The 27,725-nt window shown below is 35.6% G+C and overlaps 2 protein-coding genes across 2 annotated transcripts in view; both read right to left on the reverse strand.

Moving 5' to 3' along the window:
* Positions 1 to 19,887, reverse strand: part of LOC142322925 (beta-glucuronidase-like) — an 84,835-nt gene extending 64,948 nt beyond the window's left edge. Inside the window, exon 1 of the mRNA XM_075362010.1 lies at positions 19,637 to 19,887. Coding sequence (XP_075218125.1) covers positions 19,637 to 19,828 — 192 coding nt within the window. The 5' untranslated portion in view covers positions 19,829 to 19,887. The remainder of the gene's footprint in view (positions 1 to 19,636) is intronic.
* A 5,745-nt stretch (positions 19,888 to 25,632) lies between these two features.
* Positions 25,633 to 26,478, reverse strand: LOC142322701 (uncharacterized). The gene has a single exon (XM_075361778.1). The coding sequence runs from the start codon at positions 26,476 to 26,478 to the stop codon at positions 25,633 to 25,635; it is 846 nt and encodes a 281-aa protein (XP_075217893.1).
* Positions 26,479 to 27,725: the final 1,247 nt, after the last annotated feature.

Here is a 27,725-nt window from a genome sequence, read left to right on the forward strand (position 1 = left end):
GGGTTATCTAAGATTTATTTTTTGGGATGGAGGTAATTTATAATGAAGTTTTATTGTAAAATTATCATTTTATGTTTAAATAAACCAAAAAAAAGTTTTAAAAATTCAAAAAATCAGTATTTTTTTCTGTTCCCCACCCATAAAATAATCTTCCATGAAAATCTTTTGATTTTTCTAAATTTACTATTTTAAATGGAAGAAACTAAAAACTTCTACTGAAAAAAGTACAATCTATAAAAAGTTACCTAAGATTTCTATTTTAGGATGGGTGAATTATAATGAAATTTTATTGTGATATTATTATTAAAAGTTAACTATAGTTTATTTATAAACCAAAATGTATTACAGTTTATTTATAATTTATTTAAAAGATTTTTGAAAAGGTTTTAAGAATTCAAAAGATCTTCAAAACTTTGATCGGCTCCCTACCAATATTGCCCCCAAAGTCTTCTTTTTTGGGGTCACTTGCACTACTACTACTACGCCTTGAAGACATTAAAAAAAAACTGTTAACATATTCAATAAACAAAAAGATAGCTTTTTCGATTTTTGATGAAGGGGAAATTTTGGGGTAATTTTTTTTTAATGGTAAGATAAGCATGCATACATGTATTTTGATTAATATAAAGTCAGGTTTCGTTTGCAAAATTTTGAGAAATTTGATCCCAAAAAAGTATCTACCCCATCCCTTGGAGATATTGACTCCAAAGGTTTACTAACATATTCCCCATATACACGAGTCTCTGTACAAAATTTCATCAAAATCGGTTTATCCAATCAAAAGTTAAAAAGCTTCAAACACACGTGCATACGTACGTACAAATATTAGCCCCCACTTTTTTTTCTTTTTTTGACCTCTGGGTCATGAAATTTCGAAAAATGCAAACAACCCCTATGTCATTTTTTGACTGATTTCCATACCGTGCCAGGAAAGTAAAAATATAATAAATTGTAGAATTAAATAAATAAAAATTAAATTAAAACTATTTTTTTTTAAATCTGTGACGTAATATAACCTAGATAAATAAGTTATGTCATATATTGTTAACAATCTACCCATAGTAATCTAAGTTACACGTCACAAACGTTTTATAATTTATAGATTTTTTTTATTTAATCCGTTAGTGGTAGTGGATTAAATTATTACGTACTGTAGAATTTTTTGTGTTATTTGTCAAAAATTAAACGAATAAACCCGATAGAAGATAAAAGAGTAAAAAAATAAAAATATATTGATGAATATAATACACAAAATGATTCTAACAAACTAAAACTAACTTAACTAGAAATGCAGGATAGATCCAGATAAATGAAATGGCTTTTAAATTGATCCTTAAAGAATACAACTTAAAATTAAAAGACTAAAATTTTACCTTCATATCTTTAGAATAAACAAAGATACAACTGCCAAAAAACCATCCTTGACTTTTTCAGAAATATGAAAACAATTTTTTTTTAAGAAATAGAGACAGATTTTTTTCAAACTAGAAGTTAAAAAAGAATAAATACATTTCTGAGACTATCACAACAAAAACTGAGAGAGTTTCAGAATGAAACAACAACAAAATAAAATAAAATAGACAAAGAAAAGAAGAAGAGATCACAGCAAAAGGATGAAAATCTACTGGGAAAAGATAAAACAGTCCAAAGTGAAGTAAATTTGTTTATGCACAGCCCAGAAAGAAAAAACTGATTAATTAAGCATGAAATTAAACTATACTCAGTAAATAAATATTGTTCTTGATATTCGAATGTATTTCTATACTTAATGGGCTTTATTTATCTATGTTGGTGTGTTGGAACTTTATATATAACTCAGATATTAATTTTCGTAAATTGTTTTTCAAATTTAGCTATACCTGACTAAACAGCAATTACTTGGAAAACGACCGATAACTTGGAAAATTGTTTGTTCAAGAACGTAGGCGTTCGTATATTAGACGACGACATGAAAAAAAAACTAGTTATTATGCGATTAGTAGGACATTTAAAAAAAAAAATCATTTTTTCACAGTTCACACGAGCTTAAAGATAAGTTATAATTTTTTCTATTGATAAAAAAAGTTATTTTCTATGCAGTTTTTGAAGAAACATTTCAGTAATTACATGAAATTGAGTCAATTAACAAAAAAAAATACATGTAACAGAAATTCCTAAATTTCAAATCTTATCTATTTTTGATAATATGTGGTTCAAGGAACAAACAATGAGTTATTTTTTGTGATAAAGCATATACATGGGTCTATTTTGGTATTGTAGTACGTATACTAAAAAGAATTCTTTCTAATTTCATTCCATATACAAACAAATAATGAAAATATAAAATACGGTAGGAATCGAACTCGTAATATATAGTTACTATATGACAATAATTTCAGATGGCTGCAGGAATTTTAAAAACAATAATATTGTTGTTTAGTAAGTTTATTACCTAGGTAGTTAAATTTTTAATTATGTAAATAAATTTCTACCTCTAAAAATGTATCATATTACAAATATATTTAGAGGCTGGTGTAATGTCAACAAAATTAATTAAAATATTTTTTTTTATCACAGTTAATTTATTGTTTTCTGATCGGAACTAGTTAGTATTGGACTGGGTGAAATATATTTGGGGCAGATTTATTGAAAAAATATAATGAGCTAATGATGGATAATATTTTCACGACCATCTTACTAAAAACGTGAAATCAACGGCTGGAAAATATGATCAAATGGTTATTCCTGCTATGATGATATCTAAACCACAAAGGTTATTAAATGGGTGTATCAGCTGACAGTTCAGAAATATAAATAAACGTTTTAGTGTAAGTGGCAGATTCATGTAATTCCAATTAAGAAGTCATAACTGCTCTTACGATAAAAATTCCAGATCTAATTCGAAAAAATTTGAAAGATGTTATTAAAAGCAACTCTTTGAAGTGGTATATTGTGGCAAAATGTATCTCTCTTAATATGTAATTTTCACTTTCAATGAATCACCTCCTGTCTAATATTTTATATATGCTGATGATAATAAATAATACACTATATTAGTAATAATAGTAGTAGTAATACTAAAAATGACTACTTACGCAAAGTAACTTGATTTACAATAAAACAAAGTAACTTATAGTTCAAAGTATAATAAAATTATGATAAACAATTAATTATTAAATTATACTAAAATACTTTAAAACTTATTTATAATACGTATAAAATTCGAATAAAATAATAAAAATACTGTTCAAGAAGAAAAGTAAAGAATTGTTATTATTATTATTAAAAACTGTTGCATAAACAACACTAATATTTCAAAAGAAATGCTTTTATTGAAAAATGGGGACTGGTTTAAATTAGTTCTTTGTTTATTTTTTATTTTAAGCATGAAGTTTGTTTTATCTTTTTACCAAATGGACTGATTTTATTTTTATTTTTTTATACAAGAGCGGACATTAACAACAGATATGGTCATTAGCCCGGTGGAAATTGTTAACGTATGAAAAGAAAAGATGCCATGCCTAACCACCCGGATCTGAACCCAGGACCTCCGCACGAAATTCCGCGACGCTATCTACTCAGCCACGGAGATCGGTGACTTTAATATTTTACGAATCGCGTTTTTATTGAACTCGTCAATTTTTTCTTCAATTGACTTACGGGGTTTTGTTTTTTTAGGAGGCCGTAATTCATTAGTAGACTAATACTCGCGAATTACTTTGTACACTGAAGCAGCACAACTTCCACTTATATTATCAGTTTATTAACGAATTCCGAAATCAATGCTGTTGCATTACTCAGCAATTCGCTTTTGTAAGCGTTTAAAATTATGTATTTTTCCGCACAACTTAAGGGCTTTTTTCGCGGCCTTTTATTCGGAGGTGGTATCAATAATCGTGTAATATTATCAGCTGAATTGTTGTCAGACATGCTTTCAAAATAATGGTATAACTCAAGTCGTGTAGACAGAAATCTAGGAATACACTACATTCACGTTTCAATAAAGTTAAAAAAATTGCGTTATATTAACTTTATATAATATTAGAGTAAATACATAAGTAACAGAAACACAAAAATTGAACACGAGAACAAAAAGTGATCATATGAAAAGATCAAGCAAGGGTTTTAATAGAACTGAGAAGACACAACATTATATAAACGTTTGACTACATGATTACTATATGACTAATTATACGGTAACTATTGTTGTATATATATATATATATATATATATGGCCGCGTTTTGTGAATCGGCACTGATACATGGGACGTGACTCGGCAGAATCATTACGAACGAACTCACACAAACGCAACGTTTGTTTATTCTTCACTCTATAAGCTAATTGAATACCGTATAATCATGCTGATCGGCTGATCACTGATGGTTTCTTACCGTTTTTGCAAAAATGAAGCTTACTTCATTGTTGTGTAACATGGCTAATTGTTTTTTCTACATTTACAACATTTGTAAGCTACTTTTGTTATTTACATCTTTTTTGTAATTTTCTTTTACTGAATTAACTTTTTCTGTGCTACCGCTGACATTGCTACCAACATGTCACTTAGTGAACAGGAGAGGGTAACACTTACTGATGAGGGGCTTTGGTGATAAAGTTTTGTCGTATAATGAAGTTTGTGAAATGTTCAATGCAATATTTAATAATAATCGTAACCCTAATTCAAAAGGTTCAGTGTCAAAGACCATCAAACGATTTGAAGAAACAGGCAGCATTAATAACAGGGAAAAACCAGGGAGGCCTAAATCTGCAACAAATAATAACATCGTTAGAGATTATGTAGGAATTTATTGAGAATCCTCATTCCTCGACTCGAACACGAGAACATAACATTAGCCAAAGTTCAACTAAGGAATCATTATTTAATAATGCAGTATCATCCTTTTACAAATGACTGTTACACTGTCAAACAACTGGGGGACATTTAGAACATTTATTAAGATGAAATGTAAATAAGTAAATGTTATGCTTAATAAATAATTTTTTGTTTAATAAATTTATTCGACAACATCCATATAATCAATTTTTTATAAATTTATTTACTTAAGATAATAGTTGCTTAATTTATCAATCTAATTTTTTCAAAATCCAAAATTTATTCCGTCGCCATTTGGAGTACAGACATCGAACAAACGTTTTATTTACACCATTTTTCTTGTCTTAAAAAGACCTTTAAAATGATGCATCACACAAAGGATACCTTATCCTTAAAGGTTGACCGATAGGTTATCCTGAAAGTTACAGTATTCTGTCTGAAACGGTTATAAAGTTGTTGAGTGAAGGTTTTCATACTTTTCACTCTATATATTTTTTGTCACCATAGAGTACTATTTTATTATTATATAATACGATATAACGCCTTCCTACTCTTTTCAAGGTGACATTTTTTCATCTTGTGTTTTATCGCAAAGGATTTACTATTTTTATATAGACAAAGCGATTTAAGTAAGCCTATCTAAATTTAAAAAAAATAATAAAAGTAAAATATTAATAAATAATAAAACAGACTTAAAAAATTACAATAAGAAAAAACTTTCTGTTTTTTACAAGTATAAATTTCAACTTTTTGGAATCGGGACCAATGAAAAATTGATTAGCGATTGACAGGTTTTGTTCTTCATTAAGCGTAATTTTATAAAAATTTATTTATTTGTTTATTAAGTTATTAATTCGCCACATAATATAAGCTTGACCCATTATAAGTAGGAATGTGAAATAAAAATATTGTAGCGTATAAACAAGTGAATAGCCTGACTGCTAGTCAAATCTTGGATCTTTCCCTGAGTGGCTACCACCACTTCGTCACAAAGATCGAAAAACGTTTAACTGAAAAATCAGTGTTGTTTTACTTACAGGCGAATGTTGCTAGAATAGCTACATTAAATGGGAAAGTGTGGTGATCATGTCAAAAATGGGGTATCGGGTTTTTTTGCAAATCTTTACGTTTTAGTGTTAGACTAGTTTATCTAAACCAAAAAAAAACATATGTACTTGTATGTATCATAAGAGTGTCGTATTGCTTTTAGCCTTATATCTCAGGATGACCAAACAGATTTTCTTCAAATGTGGCTCATATATTTCTGTATGCGGGGCATTAATCATAATTTTTTTTCAAAATTCGTAAAGGGGGCTGGGGATATCGTGAAAAAAAAAACATTTTCTTTTCGATTTTCTTCATAGGCATTTTAAAGAAAACTTTATTAAAGCAGATTTGTTTCTACAGTGAACATATAAAAAACCACACAAACTTATTTCAAAAAAATCAACTTCCCCTCTTAAAATCGAAATATATGTTTTTTGTTCTTTTTCTCTATCTCCATTCGGCTTAAATATTTTTCAAAATCCTTTTTGAAAATGTATATTTCATATACAGAGCTATCAATAAATGTCTATTTATTTTTTTAATTTTAGATCCGAACTTCAGAAGAGTTTTTTGAAAATTTCCTTTTTCTTATTTTAGACTTTACTGAACGGGGTGTTATATTTAGAGAAAAAATTAGTTAAGCAAATTTGTTAAGCTTAACCTTTTATATGAATATATTTTAGAAAACGTATTTTTAAAATTTATTCCTCACCTCTAAAAAATATATATTTTGTGTTTTTGTTTTTTGATTCTAACTTTTTTAATTCTTATTAATTATAGCCGGGAAAGTCATGCAATACTTTGCTGCGTTTTTTTTAATATTTTATTTTAGTTACTCGCAGATTATTTTACTGAACATTTTCAGCGGATAAAATTTTAAGTAAATAGAATTTTGAATATTTCCATAAGGATTTTCTTTTATTAATTTCAAACAATGCTCGTCCTCTTGTTTTTTTTGATTGATGAATTAATTCACAATAAAAACTTACAAGGAAGCTTGTACCTGAGAATATGAAAATCGAAATTTGTAAAATGTGATAAATGCCAGTCAGGCCTGACCGGGATTTGAACCCGGGACCTCCGGATAAAAGGCGGAGACGCTACCACTCCGCCACGGAGATTGGCAAATATTTTTTTAAATAAAAAAATCCGTTTATTATTTTTTAAGAACTGATGGTTCTTTATTTCCCCCATCATTACTGCTAGTATTTTAAACGATTTCCACTCAAATGATGATAATAATTACTACATAATGGTAAATATTTTTGTATTTCGTAGAAATGAAAATAAGTATTCATAATTATTTTAATAAATATTAATAATAGGTACTTAACTGATAAAAAAAGAAAAATAGACATTAATTTAGTTTTTTCTTATCGTTATTTTAATATGAATTTATGAATCATCAGTTCCATTGGACAAAGAGAAATTTTGTTACGGTTATTACTTTTATCGGTTTTTCCCCCACCCTGCTCCCCTGGGCCGAATATTCAATTAAGTAAAACTCAATCCAGGAAAGTGTTCTTTTACTCTAAGGTAGCCTCCCCGCCCACCGGCAGTAAATCCGGCACGGCACTTCGCCCCCCCCCCCCCAGTCGGATCTTTTGATCTTTATTTTGCCTGCCTCTAACCACCGCACGAGGTGACCGGACCCGACTATGTCGTTCCCGGGCCCCGCACGACGGCCGGGTCTCGGTCTTAATTTTACCCCTGACCTATGCTAGCCCCGGAGTCCCCCTCTGCTCATCGGTACCGGCACACCTAAGCATACCGGTTCTCACGGATGGGGCTGTACGCCTTCCCTACGCTAAAGTCCACAGCGTCTCCCTTCAGCGTCCTTAGCGCGTAATACCTTCATAGCGTACGTGTCGAAGGCCCTCCAGTTCTCTTCTGAGGAGAGCATGAAGGACACCCAGGATTTCAGGTCTTAATCTGTCGATGCCTACTTGAGTCCGCCAAAGGTGCCATTGTGCACACATAAATATGGTGTGCTCCGCTGTGTTCTCTCTGTCGCAAAACATGCAGCACGGAGAGTCCCGTCTGCCAAATCGATTGAGGTAATGTTCAAACGTTCTATGGCCGGAGAGCATTTGTGACGTATAAAAATTTATATGACCATGTTTCCCTTTCGTCCACATGTCTAAGTCTGTGATTAATCTCCTTGTCCGGGCTGCATCATTTTCAGTCATCCATCTTTCACGCCATGTCTCCATTACATTAGCCTCGGCCTCACTCTTCCCCATACCATCGCATCAAAGCTCTCGCACTCTAACTTGCTGGTCAATTGTCAAAGCTAACTTCAACACGCACACCGCACTGTACGACGAAGTTCTATAACCCGCCGTAACACCCAACAACGTACCCCTGTGGACTCTCTGTAGACGTGCCCGGTTCCTCATGACCCTCATTGCTCTATCCCAAACCGAGCCGGCATATAGCAACGCTGAAGTTATCATTGACATGATTAATCGGCGTTTGGAAGCTCTTGGGGCCGACTGAGTAGTGATCAACGCATTCAATGATTTGAAGGTTTTTTCGGCCCTTGTACAACTGTCTACTGCGTGTTGACTAAATTTACATGATTTGTCGATCTGTACCCCCAGGCACTGTATCATGTCTCTCTTTTGTAGCAACTGTCCGCCTAGCATGAGGTTTATTCCACCCACCGTTCTTCTGCCCGTAAGTGTAATGTATGCACATATCTATGGGAACGTTCCAATCCCGTAGGAGAAGACAACCGCCTTGTGACGCTTCCGGTCGCCACATCAACCCCCCCCCCCCCACGTTCTAGCTCTGATGGGCTTTAACGGAACTTTTTGTGGGGACAGCTCCAGTCCGTGTCCCCGTATCCAATCCCCGATCGCATTTAAGGCCGTGTTTCTCCTTTCTTCCAGCTCAGCCTCAGACCTGCCACTGACCAGAACGGCCAGGTCATCAGCGTACGCTACTGTTTCATTTGCAGCCGGCAAAGGAAGCCGCAGGACGCCATCATAGACCAGGAGCCAAAGTAACGGCTCCAGGACAGACCCCTGCGGCGCACGCCCCCGAAGATCTGAAATCTCAGCCTTCCGTTTTGGGTGTCAGCATCAACCCATCTCTCGGACAGGTACTCAAAAATTTGTCTCCTGAGGTAAGGCACTGATCCCTTTCGCAGAGAGCGCTGCCATAATCGATTCCCATGTTATTGGACCAAATGCATTATGTATGTCCAACAGGATTAGCATCGGCATTCTTCTTGTGCGCCAGCTGTCTTGTCTCTCTCTAGAGCAGCCCAGTCCATTACTTCGCCCGCCCCCACGGATCTGAATCGAGCTCTCCGCAGAGTTCTCTTCAGTTCCGCCTTCGGAACTGAAGTAGATTCTGAACTTGTTGTGGTGATCTGACTCCGCATCTTCCCTCATGAGAGAGGAAACATCTCTGGCAATGTCGCCTGCTTTAAATCTTGGCACCGTCGGGTTGTTAACGTCCACCCTCTGCTTGTTTGCCAAGTCAATAAAATGACACGAATCCCTATCTTCGTCATCAAGAGATTTATTCTGTTTTACTTTTAGTATTTCAGACGGCCACCTGCGTGGATGCAGGTCAAGAAGTTCTTCATCGGTCAGGTCTCGTCTCAAAATGCCTCAACATCTAATTCCTTTTGCGGGTCCATCTGGGCAGCTTGTGTGATCACGGTTAGTGGTGGGAACACCTCCGACAGCTGTTTTAGTCCGTTGTATATTGCAGTCAACGCCTTCTCATGACTGGAAATATATTTCGCCAGCCCAGAACCATGATGCTGCTTCAACGTCAAAGCAGCTAATCCTAATCGAGTCAGCTCCTTCAAGCACTCTACTAGCTCCTCCTCTTCGGAAGACACCTACCGGATGCGTTTCTTTCCTTTAACGTCTATAATCTTTCGTTGCGGGGCTTCACGAACTCCGGAACTAATTTGGTCGGTCCCTTCCTCCATAGGAAGTGACCTGCGCCGCATCTTATATATTTATCTCCTTCGGTGTCAAATTTTGACACCCTACAAGCCTAGGTTTGGGGGATCAAAAAGGGGAGTCTGGTTTTTTGGGGGGGTAGGTAAGATGTATCTGCTTGAAAATAGATTCAAAAATGTTTGGGGGTCCAAAACATTTTTGGGGGGTTGAAAATGTATCCCCAAAAAAAGGATTCAAAAATTTTGGTGTGAAAGGGGTGAGGGGGTCCAGAAGGACCCGGGACGCAAAGATCCCGGGGGGTTTTGGGAGCGGAAGGATAGGGGTGGAGAAATTACGGAAAAGGTTTTCCCTTATAAAGCGTGCGAGGACTTACAATAAAATAATTCTCGCTTACGTCAGTGAAAATTGTTGAAAAATGTTCAAAGTCCTTGTTTACTGTTATTAGTATTGACGTCACTGACTTGTAATTCCCTGTCTATTCGACAGAATATTTCTTGTCTCATCACAATAACTTATACACTGGTTATATGTGAATAACTAATACACACAGAAAGATCGAAATTATGGTGCAATCCGTAATCCAAAAATCATGAAACTACTTTTATCGGTTTAGTTCAATATAAATACACTTAATATTAGGTTGGAGAATAGGCTGCTTCAGTCAAACAAGTTAAAAATTTGTCTGTAGATGATATAACTGGATGCCGACTGGTAATTTGAGAGATTTATAACAAATCTGAAGAATAAGAAACACTCAAAATTGTAAATGGTGTTTTTAAAGAATAGCATAAGAGCAAGATAACATATAGTGCTCATATCCCTCGACATGGGCATAACTATAACCGTACACTGAGGGAGGTACAACTACATGTTACTTGCAACAACCCTTTTGTAATAACATATTACAAGCTATTTTATAGCTGTATTGCATATATCACATTAGCTGAAGTGTTTGGTTAACTAGTTATTAATTAACTATTTAATAGTAAAAGTATTATTTAATTAACCAGTAATAATTATAATCTTATTTTATTTAATCAAATTATTAATATTATTTTAATTAAATAAGTAAAACAAATTGAAATTTACAAATGCATTCGAACAACTTTCTAAATATAAACATACCCTACAGAAATAAATCTTTTTTATTTTAAATAATAATATTTTGTATCCAAAATGTAAATACGTATTCATAGTTAATAGAGAGATCTACTAAAGAGTCAGAGTAGAATTAGTTGACTTATTGAACCCATAGATATTATAGTATTGTGTGACATTATTTTTTTGAACAGTAGTAATAATAACAAATTCATGATGTGTTTAGATTGATTATATTACTTTAACTGAAAAACTATAGTTTGTATAAAAACAGTCTGATATATATTTATATATAATATAAATCTAGTAGTTTTTATGAGTCTGTTACTCTTTCACGCAAAAACTACTCAACCAATTGAGCTGAAATTTTACATGAACCTAGATTTTTGTACCTGGTAAAAAACGGTATTGCCGTTATGAAATGTTTTAATGGCTTGTGATAACAACCGGATTATGTTCTTTCCCGACATTCAGTTTTACTATGGCCAAACCGTTACTCAAATCGAATTCAACGACCACTTGCAGTATTTGAAATTAAATTTTCTACAAAAACAGCCCTTTAAATTTTCCGTATTTCTCTGGGTTATTTAGAAAGGTAGCTTTAAAGATATGACGGTGTACGGCGCGGTAACTCAAACGATACAGCTACTGCTACTGATATTGAGTGTGGGACGCGACGCGTCGTGAGTGGCTGCAACTACCTCCGGTTACTAGACAAAAAAAACATAAAAAGAAAAAAAAACATTTTAAAAATGAGAATGAAGTACGGGTGCCTCTACATGGTATTTCTAGGGTAACGCTAAGACCTAAGAACCGTACAAAATAATTTTTACCCGTACAAAGGACTGGTAACCAGTTGTAACTAATTTTTTTTTTTAAATGGGAGCCGACCATTCTGAAACCGCATACTTCAAATCACCCGACGTTTCAACTCCTGCGCTGATCAGACTGTTGCTCTAAAGAAATTATAATACACTGATAGTTTTCATAAATTGAACAAATTTTAATTATAATCTATCAGTATTATTCACCCATGCATGAGGGTAATGAACAAAGTAGGGATTCAGTGAGGCATCTAGCCAGGGGTGGAGCCCTTCGCTAGATGGAAAGGGTGAGCCCAGATTTGCTAGTAAATATATAAAGCAGATGAACTAATTAAACTTAATTTCTAAATAATGTAAATGTTATAAATATTCCGGGACATTATGCTTTCTTGTATGTTATAGAATATATTACAAAAAAATATTGCTGTCGTGTAAATAATTACCCATCGGGATATAAATATTTTCTGAATCCGAGGGACAATGAAGTCTCGAGATCAAGCAAAGCTATACTGTATGTATTCAGTTGCTTGTGGAATGAAGAATAAACATATTTTGCGTTTTTTTGTATTAATAAGTGCGTTATGACCTGCTGAGTCACTTCCCGTGTATCAGTGCCGATTCACAACGCGGCCATATCTATATACAACAGTATAATCATTACTTATATATATATTTTTTTTTTATTTTTTTTTAGAGGTGGAGGAACCCCATTCACGGGCACCTAGGCAGTGTCGGGTTCGCTAACAGGTTCCGCAACATGTTTTTAAATGCGTATGTGGTATGTGTTCCTGCGCACTACCGACTAAACCTCCACTTCTTGTTATCCACCCTTTCTGGTACAGCTGGTGTGCATTAGTGCATTACTTCAGGAAGGGGGAATACGCCCTCACACACATTCAGACACCGACCTCACACACCCACAAGATACCTCACATCAGACTAAAATCACTCCACACATTCCACGACATCCAGTCATCACTCCAGAATACATCCTCACGCCGCACACTGCGCACATCAATCGGTCACATCCAATCACATAAACAAACACCTCACAGGCAATCTGACACTACAGGATACTTACCTCACGGGTCACCATCGGACGCGGGAGCGGAGTGCCCACGATCTCATCGCACCCAGGCGACCCCCACACATACGGGGGCCCGTTTGGTCTCAGCCGCGCGCCTGTCCGCCCCAGCACCCTCCGACGACCCCTTCTTGACCTATGATTTTCCTCTTTTTTTTTTTTGTCTTCAGTCACTTGACTGGTTTGATGCAGCTCTCCAAGATTCCCTATCTAGTGCTAGTCGTTTCATTTCAGTATACCCTCTACATCCTACATCCCTAACAATTTGTTTTACATATTCCAAACGTGGCCTGCCTACACAATTTTTCCCTTCTACCTGTCCTTCCAAAATTAAAGCGACTATTCCAGGATGCCTTAGTATGTGGCCTATAAGTCTGTCTCTTCTTTTAACTATATTTTTCCAAATGCTTCTTTCTTCATCTATTTGCCGCAATACCTCCTCATTTGTCACTTTATCCACCCACCTGATTTTTAACATTCTCCTATAGCACCACATTTCAAAAGCTTCTAACCTTTTCTTCTCAGATACTCCGATTGTCCAAGTTTCACTTCCATATAAAGCGACACTCCAAACATACACTTTCAAAAATCTTTTCCTGACATTTAAATTAATTTTTGATGTAAACAACTTATATTTCTTACTGAAGGCTCGTTTAGCTTGTGCTATTCGGCATTTTATATCGCTCCTGCTTCGTCCATCTTTAGTAATTCTACTTCCCAAATAACAAAATTCTTCTACCTCCATAATCTTTTCTCCTCCTATTTTCACATTCAGTGGTCCATCTTTGTTATTTCTACTACATTTCATTACTTTTGTTTTGTTCTTGTTTATTTTCATGCGATAGTTCTTGCGTAGGACTTCATCTATGCCGTTCATTGTTTCTTCTAAATCCTTTTTATTCTTGGCTAGAATTACTATATCATCAGCAAATCGTAGCATCTTTATCTTTTCACCTTGTACTGTTACTCCGAATCTAAATTGTTCTTTAACATCATTAACTGCTAGTTCCATGTAAAGATTAAAAAGTAACGGAGATAGAGAACATCCTTGTCGGACTCCCTTTCTTATTATGGCTTCTTTCTTATGTTCTTCAATTGCTACTGTTGCTGTTTGGTTCCTGTACATGTTAGCAATTGTTCTTCTATCTCTGTATTTGAACCCTAATTTTTTTAAAATGCTGAACATTTTATTCCAGTCTACGTTATCGAATGCCTTTTCTAGGTCTATAAACGCCAAGTATGTTGGTTTGTTTTTCTGTATTCTTCCTTCTACTATTAATCTGAGGCCTAAAATTGCTTCCCGTGTCCCTATACTTTTCCTGAAACCAAATTGGTCTTCTCCTAACACTTCCTCCACTCTCCTCTCAATTCTTCTGTATAGAATTCTAGTTAAGATTTTTGATGCATGACTAGTTAAACTAATTGTTCTGTATTCTTCACATTTATCTGCCCCTGATTTCTTTGGTATCATTACTATAACACTTTTTTTGAAGTCTGACGGAAATTCCCCTTTTTCATAAATATTACACACCAGTTTGTATAATCTATCAATCGCCTCCTCCCCTGCACTGCGCAGTAATTCTACAGGTATTCCGTCTATTCCAGGAGCCTTCCTGCCATTTAAATCTTTTAATGCTCTCTTAAATTCAGATCTCAGTATTGTTTCTCCCATTTCATCCTCCTCAACTTCCTCTTCTTCCTCTATAAAACCATTTTCTAATTCATTTCCTCCGTATAACTCTTCAATATATTCCACCCATCTATCGACTTTACCTTTCGTATTATATATAGGTGTACCATCTTTGTTTAACACATTATTAGATTTTAATTTATGTACCCCAAAATTTTCCTTAACTTTCCTGTATGCTCCGTCTATTTTACCAATGTTCATTTCTCTTTCCACTTCTGAACACTTTTCTTTAATCCACTCTTCTTTCGCCAGTTTGCACTTCCTGTTTATAGCATTTCTTAATTGCCGATAGTTCCTTTTACTTTCTTCATCACTAGCATTCTTATATTTTCTACGTTCATCCATCAGCTGCAATATATCGTCTGAAACCCAAGGTTTTCTACCAGTTCTCTTTATTCCGCCTAAGTTCGCTTCTGCTGATTTAAGAATTTCTTTTTTAACATTCTCCCATTCTTCTTCTACATTTTCTACCTTATCTTTTTTACTCAGACCTCTAGCGATGTCCTCCTCAAAAATCTTCTTTACCTCCTCTTCCTCAAGCTTCTCTAAATTCCACCGATTCATCTGACACCTTTTCTTCAGGTTTTTAAACCCCAATCTACATTTCATTATCACCAAATTATGGTCGCTATCAATGTCTGCTCCAGGGTAAGTTTTGCAGTCCACGAGTTGATTTCTAAATCTTTGCTTAACCATGATATAATCTATCTGATACCTTCCAGTATCGCCTGGCTTTTTCCAAGTGTATATTCTTCTATTATGATTTTTAAATTGGGTGTTGGCAATTACTAAATTATACTTCGTGCAAAACTCTATAAGTCGGTCCCCTCTTTCATTCCTTTTGCCCAGCCCGTATTCACCCACTATATTTCCTTCCTTGCCTTTTCCAATGCTTGCATTCCAATCTCCAACTATTATTAAGTTTTCATCTCCTTTTACGTGTTTAATTGCTTCATCAATCTCTTCGTATACACATTCTACCTCATCATCATCATGGGCGCTTGTAGGCATATAGACGTTAACAATCGTTGTCGGTTTAGGTTTTGAATTTATCCTTATTACAATGACTCTATCGCTATGCGTCTTGAAATACTCTACTCTCCCCCCTATTTTCTTGTTCATCACGAAACCTACTCCTGCCTGCCCATTATTTGACGCTGAGTTAATTACTCTAAAGTCACCCGACCAAAAGTCGCCTTCCTCTTCCCACCGAACCTCACTAATTCCTACTATATCCACGTTTACCCTATCCATTTCCCTTTTTAAATTCTCTAGCCTACCAACCTTTTTTAAGCTTCTAACATTCCACGCTCCGACTCGTAGAATGTTATTTTTTAATTTTCTGGTGACCCCTTCCTTAGTAGTCCCCACCCGGAGATCCGAACGGGGGACTATTTTACCTCCGGAATATTTTACCAAGGAAGGCGCCTCCATTATTGTATATGTGAAAATGCAGAGCCACATTTTCTTGGAAAAAAAAGCAGCTGTAGTTTTCCATTGCTTTCAGCTGCGCAGTACTCAGAGGACTGAGTGATGTTGATACGGCCGTTTAAGTCGTCCTGACTCACGCCCCTAACAACTACTGAAAGAGCTGCTGCCCTCTTTCAGGAATCATTCCTTAGTCTGGCTCTCAACAGATACCTCTCCGATATGGTTGCACCTTCGGTCCAGCTACTCTGTATCCCTGAGCACTCAAGCCCCCTCACCAACGGCAAGGTCTCATGATTCATAGAGGAGGGATTTTCCTCTATAATGCGTAATTTCGTTATTACCGCTCTTGCAAATCCGTCACAGTAAATTTAATTTCTCATATAGTATAGAGTTAGCAAGATCCAGTAACAAAACCTCCCTACCACTGTGCACCCAACCCAGTTGAGTTAATTTGGGGGCAAATCCAAAGTTACGTAGCGTCAGAAAATACTACTTTTAAAATATGCTAAAAATGTATGCTTTAAGGCAATCGATAAATCAAGCTAGCAGGAATGGAAAAACTGTAAAACATGTAACGGATACTACTGAACTAAATTATTGGGAATTAGATAATATAATAGAAAATAAAGTTGAACCTCCCGTTGTAACTCGTTGCACTGATTGCGATAGCACTACAGCTCTCGCAATCAGATAACAAAAACTGAATTAAATTTATTATTTGTTTATTATCATAGACATTTAATCTAAGATATTAGTGAATTTTTACTGTTTGTGGACAACTGACAATTTCATCATTTGTAAAATATAATAGAGCGTGGTTACTGAGTAGAAACGTCGTGTAGTTTCATTTAAAGCACAAGTATTTACAGGAGATGCTTGTGAATCGGCCGTGTGAACACTCGTAAGTGCTACCTGTTTACTTGAACTCTTTAAGCTAGCTGAATAAGGTATAATTTTAAAAAAGATATATATATACACACAGGTGTGTGTGTGTGTGTGTGTGTGTGTGTGTGTGTGTGTGTGTGTTTTGGCCTATTTCTTTAAAATCTCAAGAACGGGTTGACGAATAAATTTAAAATTTGGTAGGATGACTACTATACATTAAGCCATATTATTATATTGTGTATTATATATATATATAATACACAATATATATATATACAATATATACAATATATATACAATATATATATATATATATATATATATATATATATATTATATTATATTATATATTATATATATTACAATATATTATATTGTAATATTATATATATATATATATATATATATATATATATTATATTGTAATGTTATTATATTTCCGCCTATATTAAGCCATATTATTATTATTTTCTTTTTTTTAGATCGCTGGAGAAGGTGGAGAGGTATAAAGGATGAGATATAGAAGTATAGATATATAGAGATAGAGACGAGTATCATATCTCCATGATAAATGTCCGTAAGGTAAAATTCTTTCTTCCTTTTTGAATACTTTTTGATTAATTTTATTTGCAAAATAATTTTTTCCCCAAAAATCACCCCTTTCCTGAATTTTTAAAAAAATATATAAATTCAATGCTGATTTTTATTAATTAATTGTGATTTAATAGTCAATTGACAGCATAAAATATGTTTGATGATTTAAAAAATGTTTGATAAAATATTTTGATGATTTTTGTAAAGAACTGAGGAGGGTAACTAAATTCAGTTACACTTCATATCTCCGAAATGTGTTAATGTAGATACCTGATATTTAATTACGGACACACCTAAAAAAACGTGTTCAATAACAAAAAGTCAAAAAAATAAATAAATTCTGAAGCAAGAATCCTGCTTCTTTATTAATATAAAAAAATGAATAAAGAAAAATGACGTAAAGAAATCGCTACCAAGTGAGAAGTAAGGATTTCTAAAACGAAGGAATATTTATTATTTTTTATCCTAAAAAACAATTAAAATCAATTTCCAACTGATTTTCATGAATTTTCAAGGGAAAATACTTAAGACATCATAATCCCATCAGCTACTGAGTTTTACTCCAATATTATACAATAAGTTCAATAAAAAAAGCTGACATACAAAAACATATGTCAATAAAAAAAGCTGGTAAAGTATTGTATGAATTTCCCGGCTACGCCGGTAAGTCAAACAATACCTTGTTTGAAATTTTTTTGTGATTATATATGTTTCGTAGATAAAATATTTGCTTTAAGAAAATTTCTCTAAAATCCCTCTGAAAAAGATTGAAATTGCTTATTCGATATCTCTTCCACCTTCTTAACGAATTTTGAAAAAATTTATATGATCAATTCCCCATATGTAGAAATATTTGAGCCAAATTTGAAGAAAATCGGTTCGCTCAATCCTGAGATATAAGGTCAAAAGCAGTGCGACGTACAAACGTACATATATATATATATATATGTGTGTGTGTATGTTTTTTTTGGTCTAGATGAACTAGTTGGACCCTAAAAACATTTTCAAAAAATTCGACACCCCCTATACCCTATTTCTGACATTAAAACCATACTTTCCCCTTTAATATATAGGATCCTCTTTAATATAAGTAGATCTTCTAGTTATAGTCACCGGAAAAGTAAAACTGAAAAGTGTTCTTAAATCTGGAATATGGAGACAATATAAGTTTACTTTTAAAAATTTTTCAGTTACGGTATTTGGAAAAAAGTATTTTTTTGTAAAAAGTAAGAATTGAAAAAATAATCGGTTCGAACTGAAAAGCTTTCCCAATTAAAAACTGAAATAGCGGAAGATTTTTTAATATATTTTTGCAGATTCGAAAAATAAATAATGAAAATATAAATTTACAAATAAAATTAGTTATTTCTCCAATAAAAACAAAAATATTTTTAAAAAGATAAACAAACCTAACAATAAAAGAGAAAATTCATGGAAGGAAATAAATAAGTAGTACAATAAAAACATATCCATACAGAATTTACTTTTATGAAATTTTTTCTGAAGTAATACATTTTAAGCTGTAAGAATGATGAAATAAATAACAAATACAATAATATACGCAAGTTTTGTCTGAATATAATTTTTATCTTAGAAAATTATCAAATTTAGATAAAGAAATTAAAAATAAATTTTTGAATACATTTTATTAATGTGTAATGTTTTATACACTACTAATAAAAAGTACACACAGGAAAAATATCAAAATGAAACAAAAATGTGTTATACAGTTTTACCAAAGATTACTCCGGGTTTTAAAAGTATTATTAAACACTGAGATCGTTTGAAAATTTTTCGTTAACTTTTCATAGCCCTTAAATGTAATAAAAATCAATATAATTGGTGGTTGTTTCTTTAATAATTAACATCATGAAACTTGAAAAAGATATAAAAGAGTGAACAATGGAGAGCGCCATTTTGCCAGCCTAATTCCCCTCTATTCTGTCATTCCTGGGGTTGAAAAATTTCAAAATATACACGTTTTAAGAAGAATTGAAAAAGGAAAACAAAAGGTAAATTCTGCTGATGGAATTTTTACTATCAAAGGTTAATTTGATAACAGAAGAATGTATTTAAAATAATAACTATACGGGAAAATCAAAATGAAAATTCATAAAACAGCTAAATTGATGTTATCTTATGTAAAAAAAAAACTGGAATTAAAAAGGTAGAAAATATCAAATGCATAATAGATTACAATAGTGAATTGTATTAGTCAAAACATTGATGACAAAAAGTTTCTTACCTCTTCCAAACGTACATTATTCCATGAGTTACGAAAACCAATATCATAATCGGCAGATATTTTAAAAGTCCATAAACCATTAAGTGATTTTTTATCTCTTGTTTCAGAATCATACGGATACAAAATTGCTAATGCACATGAAAAAAATATTAATAAAAAACAGAGTATTATAAACGACTTATAAATAATCATGTCTAAAAAAAATTATATTTATAAAAATAACAAATATTAAGGAATTGTTATATATTTCTTCTAATTGTATTAAGATCAGTTATTGCATAGAACAATATGCAAACAAAACATAACTGATACTAATACGTTTATTTTGTATTCCAATTAGCTTAGAAAATTGTAGTGCAGTATGGTCAACGTAACAGGTAAAAAATATCGTAAAATATAATAATTTCATTAAAAAATTCCACTTCTTTTAAACTTTCGAAAGTTTTACATTTCTTTGGAATGTAAAATTCTTTCCAAAGAATTAAAAGTGGTTGTCACACATTTTAAATTTTATTAAATGGTTGGTATCTTTCTAAACATGTATCATTTTATTTTATTCTTTCAACGGTAGCTACAGGCCTAGCCCCGTTTATAACTACAACACTATTTTCTTATTTAATAGCAAAAGATGAATATTGTAGGTTGTGGAAAAGATGCTGAGCTTAACTAAGATTCGAACTCAAAACCTTCTGGGTGAAAGTCAAAAACACTACCTCTTCATACATTACTCCGACGAAGGTAGAAGTAGTGTTAACATACCAAGTATAAATTACTTTAATTCATCATCCATCAGGTTTCAAGACATTTTCTCTATGACGTTTCAGGCGAAATTTCAAACCCGATTAAGATACAACAAAAATTTTAATTGGATTTAAATACTTATATTACCAAATAGCGTATACAGGGTATACGAAGAATAATATCGGATTTAGCTATTTAATATGTTTCAACTTTCAACTTTGACTAGAGTAACGATCCCAAATAAAATGAAAAATAGCTCTCACAGTTTTCCCTTGCAAGTGTTCAATGTGAGCACCCTTCATCACGCGACACATATCCAACTGATAGGAATGTTGATCCCATACTTTAATCAGCATATGTGGAGTAAAGGAAACGACAGCTGCTTCAATTCTGTATCTCAAATCGGGTAGATCAGTAAGTAGCGGAGGCACATACACAAGATCATTTATAAAACTCCAAAGGAAGAAATTACATGTCATCGGATCCATGCTGACTGATGCAACGGTTGGGGAAAACGTCATTCAAATGCGGTACAAAGTTATGCAAGTGAGGAAGCGCACCATCTTGTTACCAAGTAAAATACTCCCGTCCATTGCAGTAGATGAAAGAGCCGTGTACGCAGCAGATACAAAAAGGTATCTCCTATTACTCTTGCTTCAGCGAAAAAGAACAGCCAGTTGGGATATTGCTCAGAAAACATTTAATTTGGAGAGTTTTGTCGCACTGTATGAGTTCATAGGGATTTTCTGCCGCCCCCCCCCCCTTCAGATACGGATATAACGTGTGGTAATTTTTCCAGTAAAAATTGTTTACTCATCGCTAAACACATTACGATCAAGAAATTCATCATCCTTATACTGCAATAATATTCCATTTGCAAAGTTGGCACGCATAGCGTAGTCGGTAAGCTTCAAAGGCTATAATAGTTATGAACAGTACGAAACCATATGTAAGCGATCTCTTACAATATTCCACACTTCATCACCGGCATTGCGAAGGTGACTGACCCTCGTAACAGATTTTTTAGAACTACGCACGAAAGACTATCTGATACATTCAACATCTTTTTCAGACACCCTCGGTAGTCTCGTGCTCTTCCCTTTACACAGACATTCGTCGTTTCAAACTGATTTTCCATCGACGAATGTAATTGTTACTTATAGGGATCACAATTAAACTTTTTACGGAATGCAAGTTGAGCTGTAACGATAGATTCACATTTAGAAAACTACGAAACACAGAAATTTTTCTGTTCAGGAGTTGCCTGCCATCTTTGTTAAAGGCGTTGTCAAGCGGAACGACGCGTTGTCAATCTACGACCATCCGCGCAATTAAATCTGTTCTTTTTGCTTTTTAACTCTGGCATCAGATTAATACTGTAAACTTCATCCAAGAGGTTTTATAACAAATTAAGAAGAATTACCTGAATCTCGAGGAGTTGCTCTATTCTCCAGGAAAAGAATGGAATTTTTTTAAAGATTCCTTGGCGACCCAGGTTTTCAAAGTAGGATTGCACTGGATTTCGGTGTCCATCGTTCTAATGTGTGTAAAACGATTAACTTTGTTATAGACGAGATTATTGCTAAAACAAATAACTAGATACAATTCCCACAAACAGAGCGAGTAATAAATGAGGCGAAGTTGTTATGGCAGATACGTTTTTCTATGCCGACAGTAATAGGCACATTAGATTGCACCCATATAGAAATAGAGAAACCACAGCGATACGGAGACGAATACATTAACCGTAAAGGGTATGCCAGCCTTAGTATACAAGCTACTTCTAATGCGGATGAAGTATTTGCCAGTGTAAGCGCCGAGTGGCCTGCAAGCGTCCATGATACCAGGAATGGCGGCGAAGCCCGGTTAGATCCGTTTTCTCGCAATACAGCAGCAAATAAACAGAAAAATGAAAATGAAGGAACAAAAATTCGAGGTGAGCAAACAGGTCAAGAAATGTCAGAGTTTCTATTAAACGCATATTAACTTATTTTTTCAATCATTGTATTTTTTATATTTTGTAAATTCGTACTTTTCAGTTTATGTCCCTTTCCTTCCCTCAAAATTCCTTTAAAGATTTATAAAAATAAATGACAAACTATTTTTAAATTACATGCTAATACTAATATCAAGTAGGCGCTTTTGTGTGTGCGTATGTACTTACAGTGAACGTGCACCCGAATGCGCGTATGCACCAACGGGTTAAATTTTTATTTTATTTTATTTATTTACTTTTTTCATAAAGGTAAAAGGTTTTAGGATGTATTTTATTTTAACTAAAGAGGACAAAAAACTAAAAATTCACCCAACTCTTCGTTAATATAAAACTTGAAGACCAAAATAAAAAAACGGATAAAAAAACTACAGGAAACATAAAGATAAAACATAAAGATTGGGAAAAAGTGTTTTTACAAATATTAGGTGAAAAAAAAATCCCGTTTTCACCAAAGTGTCCGGAAATATTTCTACTTCAAAGACTACTGACAAAATGGAGTATGCCCTACCTCAGACTCCGAAATAATGAAGTTGTAACTACATTTAAGTAGTGGTATCTTCACTTTATTCACATTAAAAGTGAATTTATACCTTTACGGAAAAACGAAGTTGTAACTACAGTGGATAGTTGTGAGTCACTTTTATTCACACCAAAGGTAGTTACAACTTAAAAATACCGTAGTGATAGCTTCAACTCCTTTCTATTCACTTTACCCAACATTAAACTATGCGTGTTGCTGGTCTGTATTTTTTTTTTCTACTCCCTCGGGCCGGTTATCCAATTAAGTATACGCAGCCCGAGGAAGTGTCCTCTTAATCAAAGGAGGCCTCCCCACCCACCGACCGCATGTCCGGCACGGTAGGTCAGCCCCCCGGTCGGATCTTTTCTTTTTGTTTTCTTTACATTGCCTGCCTCAAATTCCCAGGGCAGGAACCGAGTCCGACTATGCCGTCCCCAGCCCCAGCCCCGGGAACCGGGTCTCGGTCTTTTGGTGTTGCCTGCCTCTAATCCCGCAGAAGGTAGGCCAGGCCTGACTATGTCGTTCCCAACCACCAACTACGAAGCCGGGTCTCGGTCTTTACATTCCCAGTCCGGTCTCGTAACGCCTACTCGCGCTCGTAGCTTTCATAAAGAGACAATACTCATGAATATCCTAGTTCTACAATTACTTCAGTCTTTATTAGTACCCCATACGTCTTTCAGTATAATTTTTCTCTTTTAAAACTAAAAAGGAGAATTTTTCAAAATTATTCCAATTTTGTCTAGAACTCAATATGAAGCTGATTAGTTCCTCGGGTGTGAGATTCTGTATTCCCGTGCGAAACCTAAGTGTTGTCCATTTATCGCATTCAAATATTGTATGCTCAGCTGTGTCATCGCGTTCACAGTACCGACAACGTGGAGAGCTTCTTTTGCCAAAGCGGAATAAATATTGCTCGAAATTTCCATGTCCAGAGAACATCTGAGAGACATAGTAGCTGACCTCGCCATGCTTTCGTTTGATCCATTGGCTAATGTCTGAAATCAACCTTTTTGTCCACATAGCCCCCTCATGTTGACTCCATCTACGCTGCCATGCCTGTATAACCACTTCACAAGCATCACCCCGTTCCATGCCCTGAAAGCGAAGCCAGCGTTCCAAAACCTGGAGTTCTATGGGTTTTGTGGACGCCAGAACGCACGCCGTCTCATAAGATATTGTGCGGTATCCGAACATCACCCCAACTAGAGCCTGTCTATGTAGACTCCTCAATCGTTTAGCATTCCTTTGCGTGAATATGGCTCTATACCAAACAGGTGCAGCATACAATAAAGCCGAGGTGCATACGGAGACTAAAACCCTACTTTAGATTATCGTGGTGCTTCACCTCCAGTCATTAATATCAATATGGCTTTGAGAGTTTTTTCAGCAGATTTACATCTCTCAGCAACGTGTAAACCAAAATTTAAGGACTTATCTATTATTAGGCCAAGATATTTAGTATGTGCCACCCTTCTTAATCTATGTTCTCCAATCCACAAGTCGAGGTCTCGAATATTTCTTCTGCCCGCAATCATTATGTATTCGGATTTGACCAGAGATAATGCCAGTCCATGTTCAGTGAGCCAATCGCATACAGTTTCAAGTGCTCTATTACCAGAGGTCTCAAGTTCTAGCTCAGTCTTGGCGTTGACCATGATAGCTAAGTCATCAGCGTATGCGACAACCTCAGTCCCGGCTGGCATCTGCAATCGCAGTACGTCGTCGAAAGCAATTAGCCACAAAAGTGGCCCCAGGACTGATCCTTGTGGGACACCACCGTGGATTTGATAATTCATTGTACCCTCCCACGTATCTACCCTTGTCCATCTGTTTGAGAGATACTCAGCAATCTGTCTCCGAAGACCAGCGCTTACATTTCTTTTGTTGAGTGCTGTAATAATCGTAGCCCATCTGACAGAACCGAAAGCGTTCTTAATGTCTAGAGTTATTAATAACGGTATCTTTCTGGTCCGCCATGTTCCGCTTTTAACTTTAATAGCCCATTTAATTATTTTGTTCATGGCATCCAGGGCGGATTTTCCTTTAATAAAACCATACTGATTCTTATGCAGCCCGTCGCTGTTATTCAGTTCTTGTATCAACCTGTTTGCAATAAGTCGTTCCGCCACTTTGCCCATTCCGTTAATGAGGCAGAGCGGACGGTATCCAATCTCAGAAGAACCAGCAGTATTCTTTGGTAGAAACACCGTCCTCGAGGATTTCCAGCACTTAGGAAACATCTTATTTTGGGCACCAAAATTAGCCGCATCTGTTATTTCCCAAGGGACCCTTTTAAAACGTCCCTTGAGAATCGCGGCAGGAATGTCATCAGGTCCTGGGCTCTTTTTTTCCTTGTCTTGACACGGCCAAGGCAACCTCTTGCTGCGTGAAACGACCGGCATCGCAATTCACTAATTCCAGAGGGCCCGATTCAGGTACCGGAAAAAGCCTGTTTAGCTGTTCCTCAGCGGTCTCCGCCGTAAGGAGAGGCAAACCTCTACCCAGTTTTCCCATGACGATCTGAAAAGGACGTCCCCACGGGTACGAGTCCAGCTCCAAGCATAACTCCTTCCAACGTGCTCTCTTGCTAGATTTTATAAGGTAATTTAGTAACCGCCTGGCATCAGCAAACATATTTACAGCATGCTCATACACAGCACCGCCTCTTCTACGGAGTCTAAATTTTCTCCTTCGCCAGTACTGCAGAATCCGTCTTTGGTCCGCAATCTCCGCAGTTCACCAGTAAGCGGGTTGATACACCCTGATATTTTGGGGAATCCTCGCCATCTCCGTGACTATTAATTCCTGCAGAATTAGAAAAGGCCTAATTCCATTTATTAATTCCTGCAGAAAAGGCGTAACCTCTCTGCCATCCATGAGCTTGCGAGCAACTTTGTCAACCACTACTTCTACCTGTCTTTTAGACAATCTCGGCGGCTTTGGTGTTCTCCCGATCACCGGTCGTATACCGTCAAAAGAAAATATCGTGGCAAAGTGATCACTACCAGTTTTTGACCTCAAAACTCTCCATTGATAGTGCGAAGGATCCCAACTATTGTCAACCAATGTCAGGTCTAATACAGATCTGTGACCTCTGGCTTCAAACGTATAAGAGTCGTCATTTAGACAGATCATATCAGTCGCCATCATCATTTCTGTAAAGATTTGCCCTCTTCTGTTAGTATAGCTGCTACCAGCAATCGTGGCCTTGCAGTTAAAATCACCCATAACCACGGCTCTTTTCGGTGACTGTAAGATGACCCGTTGTATCTCGTCAATGTAAAGTTCATACTCAGCAATTCCAATATTAGGACTCACGTATCCAGCCACAAGGACAAAATTCGGCAAAATAATCGCTAAAATCCCCTTTCCTCTATGATGCAACTGCCATCCGATCCTATTACTGATGATTGTTATAGCGACATCACCAACAGCATCAGCCAGCCAGTCATGACGAGCAGCGGTACCCAAGTTCGGCTCAGTAGTAATCACGATGTCAACATTCAATTCCCTGGCAGTCTCTCCCACTAAATCATGGGACAGAATACTCCTGCTGGCATTGGACAATATTATACTAATCATTTCTGGCTTTGCCGCACTTTACGCCTCCGGTGCGATGGTCAGTCCCATTACAATCGATGCATTTGGACGCCGCTTTACAATCACTTATAAGGTGGCCTGTACCCCCACACTTGTAGCACAAAGCCGACCTATCAGGACCTCTGCACTCAAAACTGGTGTGTCCCAGCGCCCAACATTTATGACATTTGACAGGATCCGTTCTGATGTATGAGCGGCAGTGCACCCAGCCAACTCTAAGTCTATTCTAAATCAAATTTAGTGGTGCCCTATGATTTGTGATGACTGTAGCATTACGTTTATTACCGTAAGCGTTTCTTATCGAGGTGATCCGGAACGTTTCAGCAGCACCAAAAATTATCGCCTCACTAATATCACGCTCTGACGTGTCTTCTTCTAAGTCCTTTATATGCACAACCGCTCTTCTATCACCCCTAGTTCTTACATTCACTTGAAGGTCTGCCGCTCTGTCCTTAAGCACCGTAGTAAATTGAGCTGCTTGCTCGGCATCCTTGATCCTGACCTCTAATTCGTTGTTTCTTCCTTTTCTTAGAGAAAGAACTTCTCCAGCTTCTTCCTTGTTTATTTTGCCCTTCATGGTACGGAGCAAATCCGCATAGGACTTGCCCTGTCCCTTGATAACAACTATCTTGCTCCCCTAAACCGGAGGCGTCGAGCGACGAGCCGAAGCAGACCTAGATCGTCCACGGCTTGAGTCTGATTTCCTGGGTACTACCAATGTTCCTCGTTGGTTCTATGCAAATAAATAAGTATTTTTCTCAAAATATTGCCATATTCACCAGTTGGTAGAATATAGGTCACTTTGCGTACACTGACTAGTACCTTTCTTAATGCATTTATAATGCATCTGGCCGCAAGCTTTTCCCCTTTTTCGGAATCGAAGAAAATAGTAAATTTATTTTTCTTAGTAGCCTCCATTCGGAAACTCTCCATCATTGTGGAAGAGTCTAATGCGATCATGCCTGCTTGGATCTTCTTAATTTCAGTCCGATGATACCTTCATTTTTATTGTGCGAGCATTTTTAACCGAGATATAAGAGTTTAAACATAAGCGCCATCTTTCATGGCAACCGCTATAGTATTTTTTTAATTAAATTTAATCATAGTTCTTACATAAAAGTAGCGTAAAAAATGCCGGTTGTAGGACAAGCGTCATCAATGACGTCACCCCCCTTCCCCTCTGACAACACTCCCCCTGAACTTGACGCCCACCCCTATCCCTCTGACGT

Source organism: Lycorma delicatula, chromosome 4, assembly GCF_047948215.1.
Source record: "Lycorma delicatula isolate Av1 chromosome 4, ASM4794821v1, whole genome shotgun sequence".
NCBI lineage: Eukaryota > Metazoa > Arthropoda > Insecta > Hemiptera > Fulgoridae > Lycorma > Lycorma delicatula.